This window comes from Pyxicephalus adspersus, chromosome 4, assembly GCF_032062135.1.
Source record: "Pyxicephalus adspersus chromosome 4, UCB_Pads_2.0, whole genome shotgun sequence".
NCBI classification, from domain to species: Eukaryota; Metazoa; Chordata; class Amphibia; order Anura; family Pyxicephalidae; genus Pyxicephalus; species Pyxicephalus adspersus.
Genome location: NC_092861.1, coordinates 55,259,472 through 55,287,137, shown reverse-complemented (window position 1 = coordinate 55,287,137; position 27,666 = coordinate 55,259,472). Strand labels below are relative to the sequence as shown.

General features: G+C 37.2%; 1 protein-coding gene across 1 annotated transcript in view; it reads right to left on the bottom strand.

Moving 5' to 3' along the window:
- The window catches only part of FGF12 (fibroblast growth factor 12), a 264,552-nt gene extending 239,606 nt beyond the window's left edge, over positions 1–24,946 (bottom strand). The window contains exons 1-2 of the mRNA XM_072408230.1: positions 24,827–24,946; positions 24,582–24,734 (exon numbers count right to left, since the gene is read on the bottom strand). Of these exons, the coding sequence (XP_072264331.1) occupies positions 24,582–24,594 (13 nt within the window). The 5' untranslated portion in view covers positions 24,595–24,734; positions 24,827–24,946. The remainder of the gene's footprint in view (positions 1–24,581; positions 24,735–24,826) is intronic.
- Positions 24,947–27,666: the final 2,720 nt, after the last annotated feature.

The following is a 27,666-nucleotide window of genomic DNA, read 5'->3' as shown; positions in this document are numbered from 1 at the left end:
GGCTATTGTGTCACAACTTCTACACATCTCCTGAGCTTTATGAGTTTCTTCTGCAACACAGAACAGATGCGTATGGAACCGTTAGGGCTAACCGGTGCAACCTGCCATCACTGACTGCAAAAGGGAAGCTGAAGACAGGAGAAATTGTTGCCTGGCAGAAAGGAAAGATGATGGCCTAAGCTTAGATGGCGTGACAAGAAAGATGTGTGCCTGATGAGTACCGTCCATGATGCCTCCACCGTTCTGGTACACACAAAAAGTGGGAAAGAAGTGATGAAGCCGCAGGTGGTGATTGACTACAACACCATGGGAGGTGTGGACAGAGCTGACCAAGCCATGACGTTCCACCCAGCGATGAGGAAACAGCTACGGAAGTACTACAAAAAGATTTTCAGGCATTTTGTTGAGCAGTGATTGTGTAATGCCTACATTCTGTACCAAAAAAATAGTCAGAGGCCTGTGAATCATTCGGACTTCATTTTGCAAGATTCGGAATCCATAATCAAGAACGACCAAACACCATCAGTGGCTATGAATACACCTGGACGTCGTGCTTCCACCGTTGTCAACCCAGAATGCCTAACTGGTCATCACTTCACTGAATACATCCCACCAACCCCGAAAAAGGCAGCACCTACAAGGATGTGTGTGGTTTGCTGCTCAAAGACTGATGACAGAGGAAGGAAGAAACGCAAAGAAACCGGGTTCTACTGTCCTGACTGTGATGTTGGGCTTTGTGCAGCACCCTGCTTCAAAATCTACCACACCTGGGATGTCCACTAGAAATGTAAATATTTTTGTTTTTTAAATCTGCATTTAATTTATATTATTATTTATCAATAATATTGCACCCTTGTTTGGACAAATTTCAGTGAAAATTTTTTGATAAATTTGTTTTTTTTTTATAAACTACATTGTTGTGGTCTATTATTTCATTATTTTTTATAATTGTTATTTATAATTATTTATTATATCATAATTTATGATTGGAATTATAATAAATAAATATAATTATCATACCTGGGAGTTAATCCTAAGAATTACAGGCCCACAATATAAACAACACAATTTTATGCAAAAAAAATGGTATCACTTTTGCATCAAAAAACTGACAGAATTAGAACGCTAGGGAGTTAAAAATTGAATTGAATAAATCTTTGATATACATGACCTTTGTCAGTGCTGTATATATAAGAAAATAATTTTAATCTAAAGAGTTAGGCAGTTTTTCAGAACTATTACTGCAATAGACTACTATGTTATTGGGGAAATATTTTCAGATCCAATATTGTTGCAATAACAGCTACATAGCTGTATAAAAAGCTCTGATTATATGAAACAGATCTTATAACATCACACAGCAAAGAGAGATGATAGGTAAAGCCAAGCTGTCTGACTCATATTCATTTGTTATGTTCTCCACATGTGCATTGCAGTAAATACGGGAGGGGCGGCTCTTTATATTCATGCTCAGGATTGCCAAACAAGCTAGACACGAAAACAATATATCGAAGCCCACCTGCCAAGAGCTGCAGAATGCAACATCATAGAAAGATCTGAGCAGCAATTATGGTATACTGAAACCATTTCAGACAATGTTTATTAAAATATGAATATAATAAGGTAGTGTTTTTTTGGAATTGCTACAGTGGATAATGATGATAAAACTTTATTGTCAAGCTGACTAATGACTAACATTTGTCAATTGAATTGGTGAAACAATTTTGGTGGATCCTTGTGGGACCCAACACATTCAAAAACAGGCAGATGTTCCAACACTCATGGTTTCCAGGTAAACATTTCCTCATGTAAGGCCATCCTTAGAATATTGACATAATAATTAAAGTGCAGCAGGATTCCTAAATACAGACAAATGCCATCTTTTCTGCCTGTTTCACCAAGTTGTTTTAAAGCTAAATTTGACCCCCTTGACAGAGCATAGTCAAGACCTGAACATCCTGAAAATGCAACAAATCTGGACAACGCAAGCTGAGCTCTAATAATGGGAAAACGTGGGTGGGTTTGGTTAATGCCAGGTAAAGAAAACATTCTTTAATGTTCACAGAAGTTTGAATACCTTTGAAATATTTGGGCGAAGAATCTAGTCTTTACATTTGTCCAAATAATATTATTATTATTATTGATAAGGAGTCTTCTGTAGGTTATTAGTTTTAGTGAAAAAAAAAATACTGTTTACCAAGAACTTTAACAACACAATTAAAAACATTTAATACAATTGATTTCAATAAAAGGCTGGGGGGTGCCTCAAAGCTCTAGGTGTTGTTTTTTTTTGCTTAAAAAACAAAACCCTCAGATTTTAACCAGTACTTTTTACCTTACCTGAAGCCTAGGTGGTCAGAAGGGGGGCAGAAATCTCTCACCTGCTTCTTGTCCCTCCTCTTCCAGGTCTTTGAAGTTCATCAAATTGTTGCATAGGCTTTTAAAAATAGCTTATGGCAGAATTTTAAGTAAAACTCATCAAAATCAAACCTTATACCAATGTTAAAAAACTGAAGCTGGAGCTACCTTCATTAAAAATACATATAAAAAACAAAGAGATTTTATAGATAGACAACTAAGCTTACAAGAAAATGTTAACTTGTTCTCACTCTACTCACCTCCCAGGCTGGTATATTGTACCTCTAATGTGATGGGTGGCTTACTGACCAAGGTAGGATCAGGAGAGAAGAACCAAGCTTGACATTTACTGCAACATCATTCAGTTTTGAGTAATATATAACATAATAGTTTCTGTAAAGTATTCTATGCTTATATTTTTCCTTCTCTTGAAGGATGAGTTTGAATTGCCCAATGTAAAGCCCTGCTCAGCACCAGTACTTATCAGACACAATTCCTCCAATCTAACATGCATTCTTCGCCTTAAGCAAGCTCTGGCTCAGCCTCGGGAGACTAGTTGCGTCTCCAAGCACACGCTTGCCCCCAGGACCTAATGCCCAAGGGATAGTGTCTGGGAATGGTCTGAAAAAGGACCAGGAGCCCACAGATTAAGCAGCCAAGAACTACCAGGCAAATCCGGAGTACAAAGCCAAAGGCATACACCAGTGATCAGTTCACCAAACAAGGAACAGAGGGATTAGGCACAAGCAGAGTCAGGGTCACAGGCAGAGGTCGGTCCAGGCAGAGGCAGAGGTCGGTCTAGGCGACATATTAACAATGGGTCGGGGAACAGGCAATGGTCAGCAACAGAAAATCAAACAAGAAACTCTCCAGCACAGATTAGCTCAACTAAAGGCTACAAAATGCACTGAAATATTGAGAGGCTAAAAGAAAGCAGCATCAAATTGTGATCTCACTGAAGATACAAATCAGTTATACACACTGCCATACTCCCCTTCATATTCCAAACACTCATTTTCATAAAAGACAGAAATTGCAATACATGTTTAAAATGGCCTACTATGTCAAGGCAATCCCACTCTGATCACTCCCCCCTCTGCTGTGAAAAATGCCAAACACTTACTTGCTTAAAGCATACTTTAAAGGACTCATAAGATGCTACAGGTATATGGCCATATGTTAACACTGCATATTCAGAATTATCCTCAGCACACTGCCATACACCTACATACAGGGCACTCCAACAATTAGAGATAGTTGGGTTCACATGTTATAATCATTTGGATATGGTAGGTTTCTTTTGTACTCGAAGTACCTAATTCTGTTAGACTGTGATAGACACTTAGGGTGTTGGCAGCTGTTGTATAGCTTCTACTAAATCTTGTCTTTGTTTTATTAGATAGTTTACCAATTCTGAACCACCTAAAGCCTTGACCACCATTGAAACCAATGAGAACAGTTTCAAATTCTATGTTTAGCCATCAGAAAACAGTGTAGATGCACTGCACTTTTTCAGAAGAACAATGTCCTAGGCCTATCTGCTGCTGAACTGCTTCCATAGACCTAAATTGGAATGCTTTCCAACTGCATAAGCAGCCAGTTTAAAGTGTGTTTAGATTTTATTAAAGAAAAATGCATTTTAAAATTCAGTCTTTTCTATATGCCTCTGAATAGCACAATAAAATTCATACAATGTTTTGAAATATGATAGTAGTTAAAAGAAAGATTTTAGGGTCATAAAATGTAATACAATTTCATGTAATCAGAGGTCCTAGGGTGAAGAATACAGTAACCAATCTCCCCCCAATCCACACTGATAAACATGAACAGCCACTGTCCCTAGGCACCAGCAATTAACTGCCAACTATACAATATATAAAAAAATCAAATTACAGTAAGCATTAGTATGCTTAAACCACAATACAGAGGAAAATGGGTTTATACAGGGCTTGATCACTCACAAAGCAGCTTAAGCAGCCCAGTCTGTATCTGCAGCCTGTATCTTAACAATGGTGAAAAAAGTTTTTACAATTCTTAAGCTGCGTACACACGGCAAATTTTTCTCGCCCGATAATCGGTATCGGCCAATTATCGGGCGAAAATCTGCCGTGTGTACAGTCGGTCGTCGTCCATCGTCCGACGACCGTCCTGGCGGATCCATGGACAATGGACGATGACCGATCCTAATGAAAGGGAAGGGGAGAGCGCGCAGCAGGGTGCCGCTCCGTCGCTCTCCCCCTCCCCTCTCCATAGAGCATGAACGGTGCTGTATGTACAGCATCGTTCATGCATCGTGCAGTCTTTTCTCGTTGGAAAGGATCGTGAAAGATCCTTTCCAACGAGAAAAATTGCAGGTGTGTACGCAGCTTTATTCAAGATATTCCACATTCTCCCAAAAAGTGTTATCACTTACTGCGGCTGAACATTGTGAAAGTGTTTTCTCCTGTCTTGAGGGTTTTGACAAACATATTGATTACATTTCCTGATGCCTAATATCCCATTCTGACTAGTATGAGTCTAGTGTGCCTCTACTAGATATATTCCTTTTTTTTCCCATCCTAAGCAAAATATTAACCAGCATTTAGCATTTTGTAATAACACTCACATTATTACCTCAATGAATCTCATGAATTCAATATATATATATATATATATATATATATATATATATTACAAATAAAACAAATTGATAGGATATTCTGGAAATGTTATATGGTTTGTTATATGTTAAATGGTTTCCCGCCATTCTTCAGGCATCAGAGGTTTGCATGACACAAAAGCCCATATCTCATATTAAACTCAAATCAAACGCTGTGCCTCCTCTCTCTCTTGCTACCTAAATAGCATTGTGTTTAAGGTCTAGCAATTCAAGCTTGCATGCACATTTCTAGGAACCAGATGCCGGTTCTGATACATATAAAGATTTGTGACTCTTTAAAAAGTCACAAATCTTTATGGTCTCTCTAAAACACAAAGATGTGTGAATTTCTGTTGCTGGGAAAAAAAACTTAAAAAAGAACAATAAAAAAAGCACCCTTTGTAGACACACACAAGCACAATAAGATCTGACCTGGAAATTAAAACTATGATGTAAATATTTTTTTAAATACTAGATTCAAATAAAACTCTTGAGAGACATGTGCACGCTGTTATTGTCAATACTTTGCATCACCAACCTGAAACACCACACCAGTAGGAACACCGTACATTACCCTGACGGTTCTGATATGTACATTCCAGGTTAGTGACCTTAAAAGTACTGAAGGCAATAACTTAGCCTAAAAGCTAAGCAAGAACCATATTTAAAAGGAGGCCAGCAATGACAGCCTTCATATTTTCCTAAAGAAAGGTTTACCAGTACATTAATACAGAAAAATCATGCTCATCTCTGAAAAGTTTGTCTGACTTGATGACTTGGGTTCATATATACAAACATACAATACATATAGTTAGGCATGTAGGTATATTGCTTGGGGGACTATACAACTGTTAATAAAGAAAAAAAATGTAAAGCACTGATCTTTGTGCTGTCACTAAAACACTTTGAACATGAAAACACTTCTGTATTAAATATGCAGAGGCAAATGGCTCAACATGCAGCGTCCTAACAAATTATTATTTCCACTATGAGCCAACGCAGTTAGCAGGATCTAACCTCTGTGCAGCACTTGAACATTGAATGTTTCAATGGCTAATTGTCTTCAGGAGGGAAGCCGAACTGTTCTTAGCAGCAAGCATTGAAATATTAACAATAGTACATGCCCTGGGTGGCATGCCAGCTCCGCATTATTGCAACAGCATTACAACTTTACAAAAAGTCAAGTGGGCTGTATAGGTGGGTGGTAAATCACTATAATGCAAAAAATGTTATTCCTTACTTTATCGATTTATGTTCTGTCCTAAAATGAAAATTTTCATTTTTTAGTATATTTGTTGTATTAGATTTACAGGGACCAGTTTTTACTTATTCTCTATATGTTGTCTGACTCCTTTGCTTTGTCTACTGCAACCTGGACAAGATTTACACACTCAATAAATAAAAATTAAAATATATCTCTCATAGTAAGAAAGTGGCATGGATTGTCAGCCATGCTTACATTTGGTTATCAATAGAGGTTCAAATATAATAAAGCAAAAAAGAAAAATAGAAGATGATGTAATAAATAAAAGCCAATCAGTAATCAAGTTACATTACTCGGATTGCTCCAGACAATTGAAGGTGAAATATGAATGACCATGTTCACTCTTTGTTCTATATTAGCCCAAACAAATGTCATGTTTCACATGCGATTGAGATTGCAGCAAAATGGCCAATGATTCAATGGGTATGTACTTTATTTGACACACATACAAACTCCACAGGGCCACTAGTCCTAAAGCATAGTTTTCAACTGTACCCAACCTGCTGTTTTTTACTCCACAGCTGTCCCTGTTCTTGTGTCTAATTTAAAGATCTGTATCAAAATTGTTTTACCTTAGTAAACCTTTTACTAATTGTCTAAAGTATCAGTTTTTTAAATTTTTGTTTCTTTGTGCTTTATTGTGCCCCTCTTTCCCATCTCACTGCAACTCATGTTAACTTTAAGGGTGAGTTCCTTCACAGCATGTGCAGTTACAGAGGTCAATGGCGGGAGCTTGTTTCAAATACCATTTCAAGGCAAACTACCAAACAAAACAAACATTTTCTGAAAAGCTTAGAATCTAACCTAGGCCATTCCCCTCAGCCACTTGTAATGTTCTGCTTCATGCAGGATCACACCATCTCCAGGGACACAACATCTCCAGTCATTTCTTTACTTTTTATTTCTTTCCTATTCCTGCAGATTGTAAGCTCACAAATGCAGGGTTCTCCCATGGGAATGCCTTCAGTCAATGACACCAGGTATCTTTTAACAGAGAACTAAGGACATCAGCTGAGTGAAAGCGGTCATGGACTAAATCCTTGAGGGTGCATCACCATAGCCCTGAAGTTTTTTTTCTGAGGTCCTTGACCCCTCCTTTGTTTGAGCCATGATACATATCCACAAATGTGTTGTATGTGTGATCAGGATTTGCTTCTTTAAATGAAACGGGGTCTCTCACTCTAATCTGATTGTTATCCTATTGACTGAAAACATGGGACTCTGATTTCACCGTATATGATAATCCTAATACATACCAATAAAACCACAATAAAACCAATATAACCACAAATAAAGTCCTTAGGTCTTACTACCGAATAACTGACACAAACCATTATACTTGTACTGTACATTTGGGATGTGCAAACTATGGGGACCAATATTTCAATATTTTGTTTTCATTTGTTTACCTAGGTTTTCTTCATCCACTTTTAGGACTTTGAAAATCAGATGATGTTTTAGGGTACATTTATATAAAAGTATAGAACATGTTTACAGGTTCACAAACTTTCAAGCATCAATTCTTTTATTGGTGAATCCAGACATATGATCGGTGGCTGTGCTAAACATTGTTCTTTCCACTGTGTTCACAATCCTATTCTTGCCACAAGAGATTTTCTAATGATTTGCTTTTTCAAATTCAAGGTTTCCCATAATTAAAGTTGAGAAAGCAATGATTAAGCCGGGGATAAAAATACCTTTAGACCAATTAAGATGAAAAGCCATACAAAACAGAGGGATGAGGAAGGGTTGGTCAATGATATACTCTATACTATACTGGTTAAGTATCAGGAACATAAGAAAGCCAAAATCATCCAATAGGCATGGCAGTATAGTTCGATATTGTTCACCTGTTAACCAAAAAGTGGAATATGTGAGGAAATATCAGGGGATATTCTCCATCTGGCTTCTCTTGTATCACTGAACAATATGGTAATGTGATCTATATTTGCAAAAAGTAAAATATTAATAGTTACTGGGGTTGCAGCAATGTTAGGTGGGAAGTGTGCAAATGAAGACCTTGGTAATGATTATGTCAAATATATTGAAACATGAACTATTAACATTATTATAAATAAAAGCACTACCAAGCTATAAAAGCAATACCCTTGGTATTCTGTATTAAAATATTATACAAACAGTCCAAAGTAGTGCAGCAAAAATCACATTAATCATGTATAGCACATACTCAAAGAATGACAAGATGATTAATGGTAATGGTTCCTAATGTATTGTTTACCATATGGGATATTTCTTGGAAAACCTTGCAACCTCTATGAAAACATGTAGACATTTTTTAAGGTTTAAAATGCATAGTATCCAGACTTTGAAAAGAGGGGCTGAAAAAAATTAGCTTCACTGTGTTCAACTGTGTACATTAGTTCCTGATCTTGGCTAGTGGCATATACATTAAGTTCAACATGAACCCAGTTTGTGTAGATGTCATCCACCCCATTCCTGAGCACAATGCATGTTAAAGCAAAATTAGAGCTCCACAAAAAAAAACTGCAAGCAGGCAGTTGCCTGACTGTTCGTAATCAGTTTAGGATGCGGGGATATGTTGGCTAACCCAGCAGCCCTAAATAAACATCCACGTGCCATACCCAGGAGTCACATTATCCCAGCCTGGCCAATCTGGGTAGCCGAAGAACTGTCACCCAAAACAGGTAAGTGTAAATGAAAAATTGCAAAAAAAGCAGGTAAGTTTAATTTATTGCAAAAGCGAATTTGCATGTCCCTTCTGCAATTTTTATTGCAAAGGGTTAGTTCCAATTGAAAGTAAAAATACCACATATAATGCAAAATGTAAGAACCATGATGGAACAGCCAGATATGAGGCTTGGTCCCATTACTTAGGGACTGATACGTTTTATGAATTTCCGAAAGACAAAGATCACCGCAGAGTTTTTACTTGTGCCAGCAATAAAAGAAATATAAAATATTGCCACATGGCTAACAGTATTATCGCAGTAATCTAAGCACTCAAATATGCACTAACCACCTTTCTATTTTAGGAATACTTTGACAGTACCTCAACAATATTAGGTGTTTAATTTTCTGAATATTTAGCCACAGAGTGTGTAAATTTTACAAATGAAACGCAAAACAGATTTTTATGTGTTGCCCAAATACTTTAAAAAATCCAGATGAAGTCATATTTATAGAAATGCAGTCAGACAGACATCCACTGACAGCCTTCATTTTCATAATGGTTTCTTCACTTTCCCATTACAGCAGTTGTACAGAGTATCTGTGAATGTGACTGTGTGGTCGAATCATCATGTTAGAGAAAGTGTTCTGAGAAATCAGCAAAACGCATTTATTAAACAAAAGCATTTTCAATGGTAAACTGATTCAGTTTAAACATTTGCTCCATATATGCAAGGTACTAATTTGTAATTGTGCCAAGGGCAGCAAACTATATGAACCAATAAACTTTTGCATAGCTGGATACTGTAGGCTAAACTAGGATTGCCGACGGTTATGATATTTTAAACTATCTAGTTTTCCAATTAATGGACCATGCATGAATAAATGTAACCATGAGCAAACTGTAGCAAAAGAACATAAAACAATACATACTCATATACATTTGTTACCAATGGATGGAATAAAATTATGCAAGAGGTTATCGAGTAGGATATATAAACACAGAACTCATACATAAGCATATCTTCATTAGCAAGGTTTATATACAGTTCTTTATAATGATCTGGGTACAGAATATTGCTGACTGTTACCAGGCTGAAGGTTAAAGGAAAAGCTGGTATGTTTTTGAATTTGCAGCAAATTCCCTTTTTAACATATCATGTAAAATGATGACTAAATATAGACTACTTTCATACAGATGTAGCTGTAACACTATATGTATCGACATTCCGGTTGCCCCTTTTACTGGAAGTAACAAGAGAACTCTGCTGCATGGGTCAATAGGCTGCATTGGCAAAGTCAAGTGCCTTCAAAAGGAGACTCTGGGCCATTTTTTGTACAATCTGATGTCTATTCCAGCCTGATAGTTTAATGCTGAACTTTAGATAACTTTACAACAAATCAGAAAATCCACTTATGTATTTAATAACTATATATAATTATAAATGATCTTAGTGTAAATACATGAAATTCACTGGATTCCAGATACTTGTAATTAACTATATAGTTGTATTATAGGGTTGTGTTGTACTCTAAGAGCTAGAGAGGGAAGGGGGACAATTGTGGTGATTTAGGTGTCCTAAATGCAAATGTAATGGCAAGTATACTATAGAGAAAAAAAGTGATGCCTATGTATAAGACCCCATTTGGCTGCATAGATGAGAGTAAAGCCTAAATGACAGGACAGCATGGAAATAAATACAACTCCTACACCAGATAATACAGGTTTCATTTTTGTGTTTTGTTGGTTAGTGGCTTAGTTCAATATCCATGTTCTTCTAGTAATTTTCATGGATACGATCGATGGGTCAGACTAAAAGTCTCCTTGTCTGCCTAGTTGTCTGTAATGAGAAACAGAAAAGACCAAGAGTCTGAGGTGCCCATTATTATTATTATTAGCCAGTATTATTATAGTCCGGACATATTATGCAGCTCTTTAAAAAGTCCATAGTCATATCACTAACTGTCCCTCAAAGAAGCTCACAATCAAATGTCCCAACCACAGTCATATGTCATTAACGTAGTCGAAGGACAATTTTTAAGGTAGCGCCGAATAACTTTATTGCATGTTTTTTTTTGCCATGTCCTTCTACATCCAGAAGGGGGGCTCATTATATTATTGTCCTAGAGTGGGAATTCACACAACTGGTCTCCAAGAGAACCATTAGAAGGTGTGATCATTATTGTAAAAACAGTGTTGCTTACAGGAAAAATGTAAAGCCACCCCTAGTAATGTTGTATTACAAACTGGAAGTTCTCAGTAAGGGAAGCATTGACGGAAATATGAAAAAATCACATATAAAGTAGGAAATGATGATCATTAGAGATCCCAGATACTCCCAGATCAGTAATCTAGAATGGAACTTTACTTATCTGCAGTAGCTTCTTGTAATAAAAATAAGTAAATGGTGTTCTGTCTCCATGTGCAGGGTGACTGGACTTATATCTGCCTCCTTCCCTAGCTTTCTGCAGGCAACCTCTAACAGCCTCTCCTCTCTGTACAGGCTACATGTAGCACAGTTATGTCATTACTAATTTTCACAAGGTCAAAACTATTTGCAAAGGCATGTGGTGCTTACAAAGTGAGTTTATATCCTTTATGGCTATTGAGGAACTTATTGACAAAAAAGAATTTGTGCTTGGAGTTTAGGTTTAAAATTGTCCATTTTTTTCTGCAACATTATTTAGGTTCTCCTTGCTTGATGCGGTTACTGCAATATACATAGTGTGTTTTTCATTAATAAAAAAAGCATATGTATAATTCCTATATACTTTATTTTTTGTAAAAAATTGCTGTAAAAAATGTTGTCTCAGCATTTAATAAGTGGACACGAAAGAGCCAAGGCAGGAAGAGACCACATTTTCTGCTTTTTATTTTAGATGGAATGTACTTGGCTGGACTTTTATAAAACATTAGGGAAATACAATGCAGGTACTCCGCACAAGCACAGGGACATCTCTTTAATAGAGATCTAGAGAGAACAGGCTGTTGGCAGGACAATCAGAGGGCATTTCAGTTCTAAAGTGATACAGGATGATGTATGGCCTATTGGTAACATGTGGTTACTTTTGCAGAATATGCCAAATATTTCTCTTACTTTTCTTTAGGAAATAGTTCCTATTTATCCCAGCTAAAATCTTCCTCTGTCTCCATAAAAAAAATATTTTCCTGCCCAAATTGTCGTTCAGAGTATTATAAGGTAGTTCAGTTTATTATAGTGGTACTATTACCGTGTTAGTTACTATAATAACCATTCTAATGCTGACAGTGCCTCCGTTCTATTGATCTGCTATTATGTGAAATGACTAGTTTACTATCAGGAACACATGAAAGCAAGGCATTGTCAAAGATAGGTTTTATTTTCAATTAATTTACAAGCCCAATGCTTTGAGGGGCTTTACATGTTCTTCCAAGCATGTTTTAAGACTGAATGTTGGGCTTTGGTTTTAAAACCTTTTCAGGACATGCAGTCACAATTTTTATGTAATAAAAGGCCGGAAATGGTGAATTCAAAAGGGAGCGAGGTGGAATGGGTTTAGAAAGGGAGGAGGGGAAGAACAGAGGACCGTTAAGAGGGACAGAAGAGATAGAAGAGGACCCTGTCCGCCACTTTTTGGCAGCTGAGGGATAGTTGGGGTAGTTGTTCTGGGATTTTGGGGGTAGGTAGGGGTTGGCAGTTGGAAGATCCTCAGGGGCAGTCCTGAAAGGGTGTCATTCTTGGTGTTTCAGGGAACCATCTTAGGTGTAGTGTCCCCGATGTAGTGGTAGAAGAGAGATGAAACTACAAGTGGGGAGGTTGGTGAGGCTGCTGGGGGTCTAGTATTGTTCATGAGTCGGTAAAGTGCAGCTGGGAGCAAGAGCGCGAAGGTGGCAGCCCTAAAAATGTGTGGTGATATGGGATGCCTTTGAGGACCTAATACCTAAGTTGTTTTCAATATGGGTTAACAATGTTAATGTTCTTAAGGATGTGAATGATGTTAATTATTCGTGTTTTCTATTGCTTATAATAAATTATTGTAAAAAACAGCTGCTAAAGACATTTAAACTGCAAAGTGGTATTTGGTGGTTATTGGGGAAGGAAGAAAAGAGATATGGGAAAAAGAAGGGATGGGGGAGGTGTGGCAGCTGGTTGTGGTCGGAAAGGGACCTCTGAGATCCCCCAATTCAAGCACCTATCAAAATTGCTCTACTAACAGAGAGGGATGATCAGTTGGATCTAGGTTTAATGTATGGGCTGCTTTACAAATTGAGCTAAAAATAACTAAACTGAACCCCATTAAAGTCTATATGAGGGAATCAAATTTGATTCTGGTCATTTGCAGGGCTAATATGCATGGTATTGTCAAATAAAAGATGGTCACTGCTATGAGGAACATAAACCAATGACAAAATTAGAAAACTGCCATGTGGCTTTGAGGTTAACAGTAAAATATTTAAAAACTTGGGCATTTAAAGCTGTATGCAGTGTTATGGTACCATACAATTTATGACAAACAGCCTCAGTAACAGTGCACTCTGGGAGTTCATAGTTGGCTAAAGAACTGTTTTTGATCCTGGCTTACATACAACAGAGACACCCTAATGTGATTTATTTTATTTTTGTAAGGCAAAAAATGCCTTTTCAGGAACTTTGTGCAATGACACATGCTTTTAAAGACATTAAGCCTGTTCGAACTGGCAGAAATAGCAGCCACAACAATTCAAGTCATAAGATGTCTTCTAATTAGAAATAAAAATACAGAGTAGGTAGAGCTTGTAAGCATTTGACCAAAGCACCGTTTTTTGGACCTCCAAACTATGTTGTCTTATAAAATCATCAAAAATGGCCAAAACAAGTAGAAAACACACTTTAAAACACGGTAGCGCCCATGCTTTTTTTCTAAAAAAGCATGGGCGTTACCGGTCCTGGGGTGCTCTGGCCTTTGCAGTGCTGGGTCCCCAGTTCAGATTTCAGCCAGGTCACTATCTGGTTGGAGTTTACAGGTTTTCCCCGTGTTTGAAAGGGTTTCCTCCGGGTACTCCGGTTGCCTCCCACATCTCAAAAACATGCAGTTAGGTTAATTGGCTACCCCCAAATTGACCTTAGACTGTACTAAAAACATATGACTGAGGTACGGACATTAGATTGTGGGCCCCATTGAGAGAAAGCTAGTCACATGACTATGGATTTTTATACAGCGCTGCATAATATGATGGCACTATATAAATACTGTGTAATAATAATAAATAATAATTTGCCCTGCTAGGCATTCAGGATCGTTTTCAGGCAAAACTGCCTGGTTTTTGCAGGCATTTGCAAATGCTAATACAGGTATTTGCAACTGTGTTTGAAATTCAAGTTTTTTTTATAAAAAAATATGCATTACAAAACACCTAAAATGCCTGTACAGGCAGTTGCAAATGCTTATTAAAGCATTTTTAGACAAAAAAACGATGCAAGTCTATTAAGGCAGAGGTGGTAGACCACCCCACCTCTGCATTGAGTATCCAGGAAACCAGATGAATAATGAACAAACTTATTTGGGTGTAGAGAACTGTGAAGCCAACTAATTCAAGCCATATACATACATGAATAATTGTCTGTGCCGCTTACACTGTCTAGTAATCAAATAATGACAATAATCAAAGAAATAAAAAAAATGATAGTAATCTGAGAATTAGAGAGGCCCTGTCTAACATTTTTATAATATTTACTATACCATGCAAAAACACATAAATGGTGGTGATTTTGTTATTTGCAGGGTTGAAGAATGTAAAATAAAATGCATAGTAAGCGGAGCAATGACATCAGGCACTGACATCAGGCACCATGCTGAACAGTATAGCACAGTGGGCCTCATCTATCAAACTTCGAGTGGATTTGGTCCAGGGTTGAAAACATTTGCCAAATAGGCATTGATGTTAAGAAATCTTTTCCAGGTTTGCTGAATCACCCAAGGTCTCCTATTATAGTCTATCTCCAGTCTTGGAGTGCTTTAATAAATCAGGCCGTCTCTCCCTTTGGCGACCTCTCCGTAACAACATCACATGGAAAGTATGGCCACAGTAAGCTCACCCATTTATAGTAAGTGGTCCTTGGAAGATTAATTGATTAGCAGTAAAGCTATGCACTGAATATGGGATGTATCTTGCCTTATTTTATTTAAATGGTGCAGTTTGTTTTTAGTCTTGTTATACCTCAATTTGAATTATTTTTCTGTGCATATTAGATGTCTAGTAATAAAATAAATGTGACCACACTTATAACTGTAGGTATTTTGTAAAGACAGGATTTTCAGTTTTACTACTCTAATAGATTTATATTGTGAACTTGCTGTGGGGGATTGCTTGTAGCAACAGGCTTGCAACAGTTCACATTAAGCTTTAGTTCCACTTTCAGGGCGCTCCAAAACAAAGAAAGCAAGTTTTCCCTCCCAGGGGTTCAGTGTCAAAGCTTCCCTCCAGAGTTGGTGGTCTACCAAACCTAAACTGTGGGAGACCTTCTCCCAGCATCACACAGCCTTTCTGCCTGAACCACACCTGGCCTCTGGCTGCAACTCCCCCAGTGTCAAAGACAGGCTTCTTTTTAGCATCGGCCAGGTGCTTCCCAGCAATCCTCAATTCCTGGACTGGAGTGCCTGCCTTATCCCAACCCTTTAATCCCTCTTACAGTTGAAATTGAGCTACAGAATGCCAAATTCAGAGGATTCTTTTCCTCCCTCTACAATATATATATATATATATATATATATATATATATAATATATATATATATATATATATATATATATATATTTAAATATTTATATATTTTACATAGATAAAGGTGTAGCTGGATTAGAGTACAAAAACACAACAATGCTATCAAAGAACTTCACAGCAAGTAATTCAATGTGGAGCTGAGGAAGCGTATAATGAGCACAAGAGAACAATCTGCTCAGAAATGCTAGATGCAGCGATTTGTGGAACAATTCTCATGTGCCAGAGAAAAGCAATTCACATATAGAACTATAGCAAACTGATGTACACTTCAGCTTACCAAATAAAAGGTGTAGATGTGACACTACACTTAATATTACAAATCATTCAGTTCCCTTTTGTTTCTGTTTTTACCATTGATGTTAGTTTTATCCACACTTACACTTACACTCCAGCACTGAAAAAGGAATGAGTTGTACAAAAAATAAATAAATTATATGATATGAAAAAATAAATGAATGACGTGCATTACACCAAAATTAAAACAACCACACAGAAGGATAAAGCTAATAAACTGAATATAAACCCTAAGTGCTTCTTCAGCTGTCTTTTGGGAAGCCAATCTAGATAGGAAGACCAATAGACAACTGAAACAAGCACACATTCCAATTAAAAAATAGTGGTTTAGCGTTGGCAGCCTGAAACAAAAAATTCAGTACTGTCAGGATTTTCAGAAGTTCTGGTGCCAATGGAGCACCCCCAAAAATAGCCACCATTAGCGGGCTAGAATTCACTGCTAGGAAGGTTGACAGAGAAGTCAGGGAGTTAACAGTGATTCAATTGAGTATTCTGAAGCTGGTGGTGGCTACTTGTGACAATTAGTCCATAAGAAACCACAGGCTTTGTGCTGGGGCTCATGGGGCCCAAAAATCTGCCAATCGATGGGAAACCATCTTTTTTCAAGGTGCCATATCTCTTTTACAATCTTTGCCATACCTCTGTCACATGGTGAAAATTCTGATTTATTGTTTATTAAAACTATTAGCATTTCTTTAAATATTGTGTCATCTTTTAGGGACTTTCTACTTCTAAGGCTCCCCTACTTAAACCTCTGGAACCAGCACAGCAGAACCCCCCTCCCCCCACAAAAAAAACATATTTTTGAGTCCAAAAACACTGAAAGAGAGTCACAAAGGGTTATTTGGTAGACAACGTACCTGAACTATTTTTCATGACGCACCACATAGCATGTGTTGTAAACCAGACCCATTGACAACAATGCCAAGTAACCTAACCTGCATTTTGATGTGTGTATTGTGTATAAACAAGGCCTAATATCAACTAGAAAGGTAAATTACGTCTTGTTTTAAAGCTCTTTTATTAAAAATAGTTTTGTGTACACATGCACTTTAATATGAACTTGTAGTAGCAAGTTGCAATATAAAATAACACATGTAACACTATACTATGACGTTAGCTTATTGCTAGTTTTCTTGGTTCATAAAGTTTGCTCTGTTAATGTACCAAGAGGGCCCAATAGAGTTTTGAGTGGGTTTCACACCAATTTCCTTCCACATTTCAAAACATACTGGTAGGTTAACTGACTGCCTCCCAAATTAGCCTTAGACGTATGACATCTGACTATGGGCATTTCATTGCAAACCCTTTTTGGAAACAGATGGTGACATGAGTATGGACTCTGCTAAGCACTTCAGAAGATATTAGCACAATATAAATGTATAAATAGAAAATATCCTTGTTGGCCAATAGGACTATGCAGGGGATGTAAGAAGGTGGGTCAGCCATAGAGACCACAAATTATATTTAAAGACAACAGTAATTAGGTTTTGGGGATTACTGCCATCCAAATGCCTAGGGTTTTATGGACAAAAAAAATACTATAACACCAATATAACACAGATACCACCAATGTAAGGCTACAATTTGACAGGCTACAAATAAACCATGCTAACTTATCTGCAGTGATTGGTATATACTAACAGAAACATATGAGCCCATGCCAACAAAAAGGGTGTGATTAAAAGTAATTAATTGCTCTAGAATAGATCTGCAAAGCTCCTATATCATAGACAGATTACTAGACCAAAGGGGGTAAACCAAAGTGTATTTTTGTCAATGACAGCTGGCCAAAGGGCAGTCATATGTGTGTATACCAAAGCTTATGAAGTGGAAAGATTTCATGTCTGGCAAATAGGAAGTATACAGCACTCTGACAGTGTTTAATAAATCAGCAGCATCCTTGAAACAAGCTCCATGCATCAGGGAATACCAAGAGAAAGCCACATCTAAGTCACAGACTCGAAAACCCAGTACCAGGTTGCCTGTAATAAAAATCATTGACTACACTGAGAAATTTGCAAATAGTGTTCAACAAAGAATACCAGGGAACAGTATTGAAAAATCCCAAATTACAGTGAGGTTCGGACACATGCCCACTCTAATAATGCTGAAAATATTCAGTGTAGCTTTTTTTAGGGCCTGTTCACACAAATAACCTGTGGCTTTGCTTTGTATGAATGAAGAAGGCAGGGATGCCATAGCGGCATTAGAAGTATTAGACCCAGAGCGCTTTGATTAAATATTGGCCAAGAAGTACAGTGGGAGGTGTACAATTTCCTGCATATAAACATGATGTAAAAGAAAGGATCAATAAAGGGACCTTGATTTGAAGGAGGTAAAAGCCTAAGTCATAATTTCCTGTCTAAGTTATTCCAGAATTTTCCATCCCTAGAGAGACATCAGGAGAAGAAAATCTCCAAAATAAGAGTAAATTCCCCTTGACAATTGTCACTCCTGGTCTTATGTCCAATGCAGACAGTACAAAACAATTGAGATATAACAAGATGAGAAAATAAAATATAAAAAATGCTATATATTTACCTTCTTGGTGGCTTATAAATTAGAACACAGTGTTGCTGATCCCTAGCCGCTGCAGGTATCCCCATACTTTTGAGTGTGTCTTATATTGGGTTTCCCTAGCACATGTTTATGTTCTTCCCACCAGCTACTTTATCCTGTAAATATATACAAGTTGGCACCACAACATGTGGTGCGGGGAGCGGGCAACCACAAACCAACAAGTGTGTTATATCTGAGGTGGACTAGCAAATTAAGTGGAGTTTTAAACCCAGGCCACCCAAAAGGTAATGTAGTCTTGGCTTGTTTTACTCAGTGGTTTTATTTCACTTTCAGCCCTATAGTGGTTTATTTATTTTAGGTGGTTACCACTATTGTACTTATGGTCTTAATCATTAACATCTGAATTTTAATTAACAAGATATGTGTTGTTGTTGGTCTGCAACAGTATATACCTTAATTTGAGTCATGTAAATTATGAGATTTTAGTGGATAGTAGTCAGCAAAACCCATTTGAAAAGTGAATCATGGCACTTTGGGGAACAAGCTCACATTGTACCCGGTGGGGGGGGGGGGGGGGAAAAAAAAACAATAACTGTATGCAATCTATTGGGATTACCAATACTTGAAGCGTTCTGCGATATGGGGTGGTAGGGGTCACAGACAGTTTATTAACAAGCAAGCTGAGGCTAGCAATGAGACAGATAATACTCTGCCCATAACTTTCTTTTGGTTAGCAAATCCCTAATAGGCTTCAAAATAAAGCATCCTGAAGTCCTGTTAAAACAATTTAGGATGTAGATTATTACCATTCCTTTATTGAAAAATAAAATATGGTTTGACAACCATGCCATTTCCCAACTCACATGCTGCATATTATTTGGAGGAACTGATATCACTCACAGGTAAACCTAACAGGGGCACTGTCACTATTAATGAAATATTAGGAAGCCTTGACATCCTTGGCTTTTACCAAATGGTGAAGGTAATTTAACTCAATGACAACAGTACAGAATTAACTGACCTACATAGGTCCCTAAACAAAGATTCTGCAAAATACTGAATGTTAACAAGTCACATATACAGAATTTATCTATACAAAATACCAAACAAATACACTTTACAGTTTAAGGCCTCCTGATGGTTTGAAAATGCCATGGATGCAAAACAAATAGGAGCTGTGTCACCATTCCTCTTTCTTGGCATGTCCTAGCTAGAACTCGCTGCTCACTTCTCATTAGTCACCATAATGCAATGGTGGAGATACGTACAGGCTCTGCATAATTCCAACTTACTGCCAATGTGTCAGACACAGACAAATATAGAATATATTTTGTGTACACCACACTTCTACTCAGTGGCAGATGTAGCCAAAAGTGGCCCCATGTGCTGAAATGACTTTTGGCTCCTGTTGGCTGACGAGGGGCCTTTGTGCAGTGACACACTTTGCACTTTCTGATGTTTGACCCTCTTTCCATTTTAATTCCAATCTGGACCATGCAAATTTTAAAGTGCCTTTTGTTGTTCCACAATGAAAACTCCCCTAAATCCACTGTCCAGGTCCCTTCCCGTACTGATGTCAGTTCTCTAATAAATTGTTACAGCACTCTATCACTGGACAGCCAATAGCAAGTGTCCACATCACACAGTGAGTGGCGTAGGCACCCAAAGAAGGACCTGTCTGGAAATAAACAGAAGAGAGAAGGTTGCGGATAAAGTGTCATGTGACCTTGGTTTTAGCGCATTTTTTAAAATGTTTTGTATGGCTGAGTAGAATAAACTAGCGTCAATGACTGGGGGGTTTTGTACGAATACAATGTGATGTGATCCCTAACCACAGGGACCCAGCAGAAGAGCTTCCCGCTGTATACCTTAAAGATAGGGCTGAGTGTTTACATTGCCTGTTATTAAGGAATAGAGCTTGTACCCCTACAAAAACATTTCCAAACAAGATTCGATGATCGATGATGATTGATCAATATCAAGAATTGCATAAAGGTAAATGATATAAGGGAAATATTGGTTGTTTACCTAATTGCGAACCTTTTCATTTACCAGTGTATGAACAGCTTACAATAATGCTTTATTACAACAACAACATTGTTAAAAGTAAAAAATGTTCCACTATGCATAAGCAGTGTTGAGCAGAAAAAAAAAGACAAGGCCCAAATTATATATACCAATGATAAACCATCTGTTATGCAATGGATAAATAAAACAACATCCATTTATCCATTATACAAACTTCTCAGAAGGAAAAACTACCACAAGTAATTTGGAAATATATATGTTCTGCTATTCAAAGTGAAATCTATAGACCACTTTGCACTTGCAGATTATGCGTCCTATGCAGCAACTACCAAAAGATACAAAAGAAAAGACACAGCAAGAGAGTACTTAGAAATGTGTTTTTCAAACTGTGCATCAGTGCAATCTTCTTCCAAGAATAAAGGGTCTGTGTCGACAGACTTTTTCTCATTTTAAATAGGTTTTGCATTTCTATACAAATCTATGGGAATACAAAACCCATTTGAAACAGGTCAGAAATTGGTCAACTGCAGGTCAATGCACTTTCCAATGAGTTCTCAATGATCTCAGAAGCATCTGTAATATCCTTGACACAAGCCCAAAGCTCATCAACACAGGCCCAAAGTAGTCCTAATTTGAACAGAGCTTAACTTGTCTATATTTTAAGCAGTGTTTCTTAAATAGGGTTCTCCAGAGGTTGCTAGGGGTTCTATGAATGATGAGCAGTTTGTTCTTCTCAGGTCAGTTTAACTGACACCAATTGTTTTTTTGAATTCATGTAAGGGCAATTCTTCTGGGCATTCTTCTTAATGGCCAGCAATGTAAGAGGCATTCCTCCTACTGACCTCCACACTAATGTACTGTGATTGAGCTGTGAAAATAGTAATCATATCAAGGGTTCCCTGAAGATCTGAAAGTTATTTTAAGGAATTCACCCATGGTTCAAACGTCGAGAAACACTGCTTTAAAGCAAAGGTTACAGTCCCATGCAATATATATTTACTTTTCTATCCACATTTTAAACATTTAACATTTAAAACAAATAGTCTAAGCAATTTTTAGGCCCTCGATCCCCCCTTCAGTTACTTCTATGGACTAGAAGTTATGTCTTCCTGTCTTGAATAATGGCTGACTTTCAGCACAACCTTTAATATGAACAATACTAAAAATCTTGTCTACAAAATACCTAAACATTATGTATATAGTCATATTTATTTTCTACATACATACACATTGATTGACATATAGATATTTTTAACAAGGGCAAAGCAACCTATCTAGCCCAAAATTTGTGTCGTGTTTGTTTATAAAGACTTAAAAAGAGCATTGGTGCTTTCCAACTTGTATGAGGAAATTGGAATGCTAAAAAAAAAAAGCCATGCATTTACCTCTTCTTATGTTTTATATAATTTGCCCACAAAGGCAACACATAAACTACCCCAATGCACAAGCTGATAATAAATGGAATAGGCCCCCTTACCTCAAGGGTGAGAGAATATATAATTTTTAGTCCTAGTGGCATCTACAGCAAACTATTTGATAAACTGCATATCTGTGACATAACTGTATATAAAACATGCTGATGGCATATAACTGGCATGGAGGACACATAAGCCCTCATATATATTATGAGCACATGGTAAATATATTTTAAAGTGTCTAGATTTAGCATTGGTTAGTTTGGAGGAAAATATTTTTGATCAGAAAATAGCAAAAGCAATGGGCAGTAAGGGTACCCCTAGTCTAGCTTAGTCTTAACTTAAACTTTAATGACAAACACAAAAATCAGATTTTTATGGAAACTTTTTTATAGGACACTGAAACGGTTACATATCAACATAAAGTGCCACCATCCTAACTGGAGAGCAACTAGTAGGATTGAGGAGAAACTGTGATAAACTTGAGGATTAAAGGGGGTAATTAAAACCTTATTGAAAGATTTAGGTGAAAAGTTTATAAAGGAGGCGAAGTAGAACAGGCCCAAAAGAGAGGTACTGGAAAATGATGGAGAGAATCTGATCCATCTGAACCCAAAAAAGTAAAGACATAATGCATACATTTGCATTTTTGAAAAGGACATTAACGTACACTATAGGGGATTAGAAACAAAATTAAGAAGTACTTGCCCATTTTTAAGACAATAGGGTGTTAGGGCCACTCTTACCCTTATACCTAAAAATATACAGGAAGGCACCTTTATGTTTAAGGTATTCAATCTACCAAGGAGATATGGAGTTTTGTTGCCTGTAACTGATGTATACCTTGTAGGACAGTACAGGATAACCCAATAAGCGTAAACTCTTCACCTCAAATATCACGGATAGAAATTAAGAAATTATTCAATTATTATTGTCTTTAAGCGGTCTTCAAGTGTTTATAAGACAGATGTTAAAGGAATATGTTCACAATATATTGAGGGGTTATAAAAATCACAGTGTCTAATGGCTTCCACCTTAATAGTGATCTGGGGAATCCCAGATTTTCTTGGTACAGATACAGTTAAAAGGGAATGTAGGATTTAAATGTAAAGCAAAAGGCATCCATAGAAATAGATGAAATAAAAGTATTTGTTGTATACTATGAGCACTGACTATTGTTAAAAAAACTATTGTTGGTGTTTAATATTAAAATGTTTTGAGTGTATTTCAAAGTTGAAATGTTTTTAGAATACATTATTATTTATTACTTACAGACATGAGACTTGATGTGAAGTTTTTAGAAAAGAGTAAATATTTTGTCAGCATTTAGGGACTATAGAGCAGCACTGAGGTCTCCTGATTCTGATGACGTCCCGGTGATGAAACATGCTGAGTGGAGAGTACTGATGCTGCCGCTACCTCCATGTGACACATCTCACCATCCATAGTACATTCAAGCTTCTTATACTGGTGCATGCCGTGTGGGCACATCTAAATGTGACTTTATTTTATGTTGTTTTTGTTTAACAAAATGATGACACAATGTTAGGCTTTTTTATCTTCCTGCTAAATTAATAATATTAATTGGTGATTGTGAAGTGTGGACCATAATTCCTTAAGATTGGGCCCGCTAAAAGGATTTCAATATGCAATACTTATATTAAAATGTCAAAACCCTCTATTAAATGGTTACTTTCTAAAATGACACAAGTCAGCAAATTGGAGAAAGGTGAAGTGGATGTAAGACTTTTTTTTATGTGGGACTGCATCAATGATTTGAACATAGACTCAATAATAATAAACACCTATATTATTGTCTAAGAACTAAATTTGTTAAGCTCATTGTGTTTTATGTATTTTGTTTTTAGGTTAACATAGTAAATATAAAAATATATATTTATAAACATAAATACACCAAGTAAATATAAATAAATAATATGTTAACAAATAAAAGTGTGTGTGTATTTAAATGTATTTCAGGGAACTTTGTTAACATTTGTTCTTGGTAGAACACTTGGTTAATTGTATAGTCTGTTTCATTAAGGGTTTTTATCACTATGATAGTACTGAGTAGTGTGTGATATTTATAAGGGAGGGGTTATTTTTTGGTGGAGCCCTATGGTTTGTATAATATAAACATGCATCAGTACCATCCTACATGTATTTCACTCTCTGTCAATACACCGTCATGTTTTTTAGCTAAGTTTCACACACACCTTTCCAGAAATCCGCCATCACCTGTGAATGAATAGCAGCAGCATACTGACAAGGGATAGACCAGTCCCCACAGACATATGGGAGCTATTGGGAGAGATGAGTGAAGAAGGCAGAAGTTTGATGTCAATCTATGCCTTGCTGAGACAGTGTATGGAGCCTGGATGTTAGTGGCTGAGCACCCTGCCTAGACATACTGCATATATTAATGATGCACAACCCAGCAGCAGCAGCAGCAGCAGCATCTCCTGTGTGCCTCGCCTACCACACATCCCAATGACACACACAGATGTTTGACATCCTCAGCTCACATATATATCCAGCAATACTGCATTGAGCTAAATGTTCATTCCTATTGACCCAGCAGCACACTTAGGCACAGCATTGCAGTCTCCCTCTGGATTCCCTTCTGAGAGCACACGTTTTACAAGTGACCCCAAACAGCACATCCCTTACCTTTGGTTTCCATGTCTGCCCTTGTCAAGTGCTTGGAAGTTTAGAGAACTTGGAATCTCTGCTGTTCCCCCCTGCAGAAATCCTTCTTGCAGCCTATAGGTTGACAATGCTGTATTGCCTTCTTCTTCCTAGGCAAACCCTGCAGCCCTTGATCTGCAATCAACCATCAGATGACATTGGTAAGCTATGGATGTGATGGGGAGTGAGCAGCAATCCACAGAAGGAGAAGGATGGATTGATGTTACCTGGATCTGGTGCTGCAGAGTGGAGCTGTCCTCTGACTGTGGTGCTGCAGGTGTAGTGCCAGCTCAGCCCACTACAGCCTGGCTATGTACAAGATATAGAGCTGTGCGGCTGTACTGCGCATGTCCACCATTCTCCCCTATCTGGAGCATTACACAAGCCTTCCTGGGAAATAGTGCTGTAGCATTTAGTCAGTCACATCAGCAGGTAAAACGTGGCCTGGATTTCATACTGCAGACGGGGCAATGTAACATCATCAGGGAATGCTGTGCATGCAGGGCACAGCTCATTCTTATACATACAGCTCAAAGGAAGAACAAATCATCACATACCTGCACCCAGCAATGTTATATGTCCAATAGGAAGACATCACTCACTGAATCTTTAACCCTCCCTATGCTGGATTAAGCTTTTATTTTTTAGCACAGGTTAAAATCTACAAGGGTGGTTGGACACTTCCTTAATTCCTCCCCACAAACCTTATAAATGTTCATAAACAATATCATGTCAAGTGTGGAACCTGTAGAATAAAAAAGATAGCAGATGTTATTTTTCATTTTGCACATTAAGTGCATATTATCTAAAAATATATATATAAATATAGTTGATACACAATGTAAATCCTGAAATACAAAAAATAAATAAAAAATAAAAAAATGAGACTGTGTAAAAAACATCAAGGGGGTTAATTATGAAGCAGTAAAACACTAAACTTCACTAAAACATTCCCTGGTGGACAATCAATTACTGCCATTGAAACACATGGACCTAGAAGATTCTCCACTAGTGAATGTTCCAATGAACGTTAGATTCAATGCTATAAAATAACCCCCCAAGCATTTCATCCTCAAAAATGCGTGTGCCCAGGCTGATTATTTATGGAGCAGCTACAGACTGGCTAGCTGCCAGCTGCTTTGCCCCCTTAGCCCCTGCTTTACCTAATGGCAAGAACTCCCATTCATTCAGAGGATAGGTGTTTGCCACTTACCATAGCAGGGGATAGATAATGGGGGCTTTCAGTTAGCTGGTCTGTAGCTGCTCCATGTGAATTCAACCTGTGATACCCTAACTGTGTATAAACTTCATTTTATAAAACTTTACAGCTCATCAGTTTATAATTGGCCTTAATATTGGCTATATAATACAATAATGGCCCTGAAATTATATTATTGGACCACTCCAGTTGAACTGCTAATATTTGACCTACATATGAACTGGTAGATCAATTCTTAAGAATACTTTGTGAAAGACGTCTATAAACTGCTAATCTAGACCTTCATTTTTAATGAATTTTTTATGATCATAACAAAATAAAGTAATGCTTTTGTATTATATTTTAAGTTTAACAATTTTTTTCAAGTATCAACAAAGTCCTAATAACTTTTGTATGTATTAGTGCTGGAGCACATGTGAAAACCTGGCCTGGATTTTATACTGCAGACAGGGCAATGAAACGTCACCAGGGTCTGCTGTGAGAGCCAGGCAGAGATCATTTCTATAGCCTTACTGGGTTACACGTACAGAGAACAGCAAGTGATAAAATTCTCACTCAGGAAAGCAATTAAACATTTATATTATTGATATCTTAGGTGTGATACTTTTCACACATGTTAAAATCTGCATTTTTTGTTTAAAGTGTACTTTGCATGTTCTCTGAAAAAAAAAAAAATATTAAGAGATGAAAAATTGGAAGTTTTAATTTAATTTTCATTTAAAAAGTGACTAGGAATATTTATAAACAATTTGTGAATGTAACTGAAAATGTTTTGTACAGGGCGATGGTAAAGTACACCTGTACTCTCCCTGTTTACTTGTATTTTTTTATAACAATCAGCTTCTATCTAAGTAAATAACTAGCAATTGTAGGTTAAGAAAGAGCAGAATTAGTCGAACTGTGGGTAGTAGCACTGTGGCTCAGAGGTTAGCAATCTGGCCTTTTCAGCACTGGATCCCAGGTTTAAATCTTGGACAGGACACTATGGAAAACTTACATTCACAAGACTACAAATAGTTCCCATTTATATGTGATAATTGTTATCAGGTTTCCTTGGAGTGTTCATATAGAACATAAGTGTTATAATAAGTGGGTGAATGATAATGAGTGACAGCATTAAGTGACAGTAGGGGCTGCATGGGTGCATTATACAGAAATTCATAGGTGTTATTAGAGCTGAAACACAAGCAAATGTAAGAATAGGAACCATGTATTACGTAGGATTGTGTTATTTAGGGCGCATTCTGCTAAGTGTCTGAAAACTTGCAAGATATTTTACATAACACACAGTCACCTCCTGACTTTCCACACACAAAATTCATCACTCCACACATGTATTACATATTGTACAACAAAGAGGAAATATACAAATACAACACCTGCTTACCGGCCATCTTTGCTTGTTATTTTCTGGTGTCCTTGTCTGGTTTTCCGTGGTGCAGCATGCTATACCTAGGCACTTAAAACAAATGTAAGCATACAGCTGTGTTGGAAAAATCAAGACAGCTTCAGGACAGAATGAATACAGAAAGATTGCATAGGTAGACTCTGAGGCTTAGAGAAAAACACACAAATAAATGAGGCATTATTGTTTTTTTATATGAAAATTATATTTATTTCCTAAGTATTTACCTGAACATAAATTGTAGTTGGTTCAACACCGAAAGTATGACGGAGGGTGCCTGCTTGTGTTGGCACATATTTTTAAGTGCCCCTATATAGAGTTGGCATACTATAATTTAGGAATATGGGAGTAAGGGACAGTGCTGGTACCTGGATGGGCTTCTTATCTCATGTCAGTGGCACTTAAAACCACATTTTCTGTTTTAATACCTTACTCAGTAATAA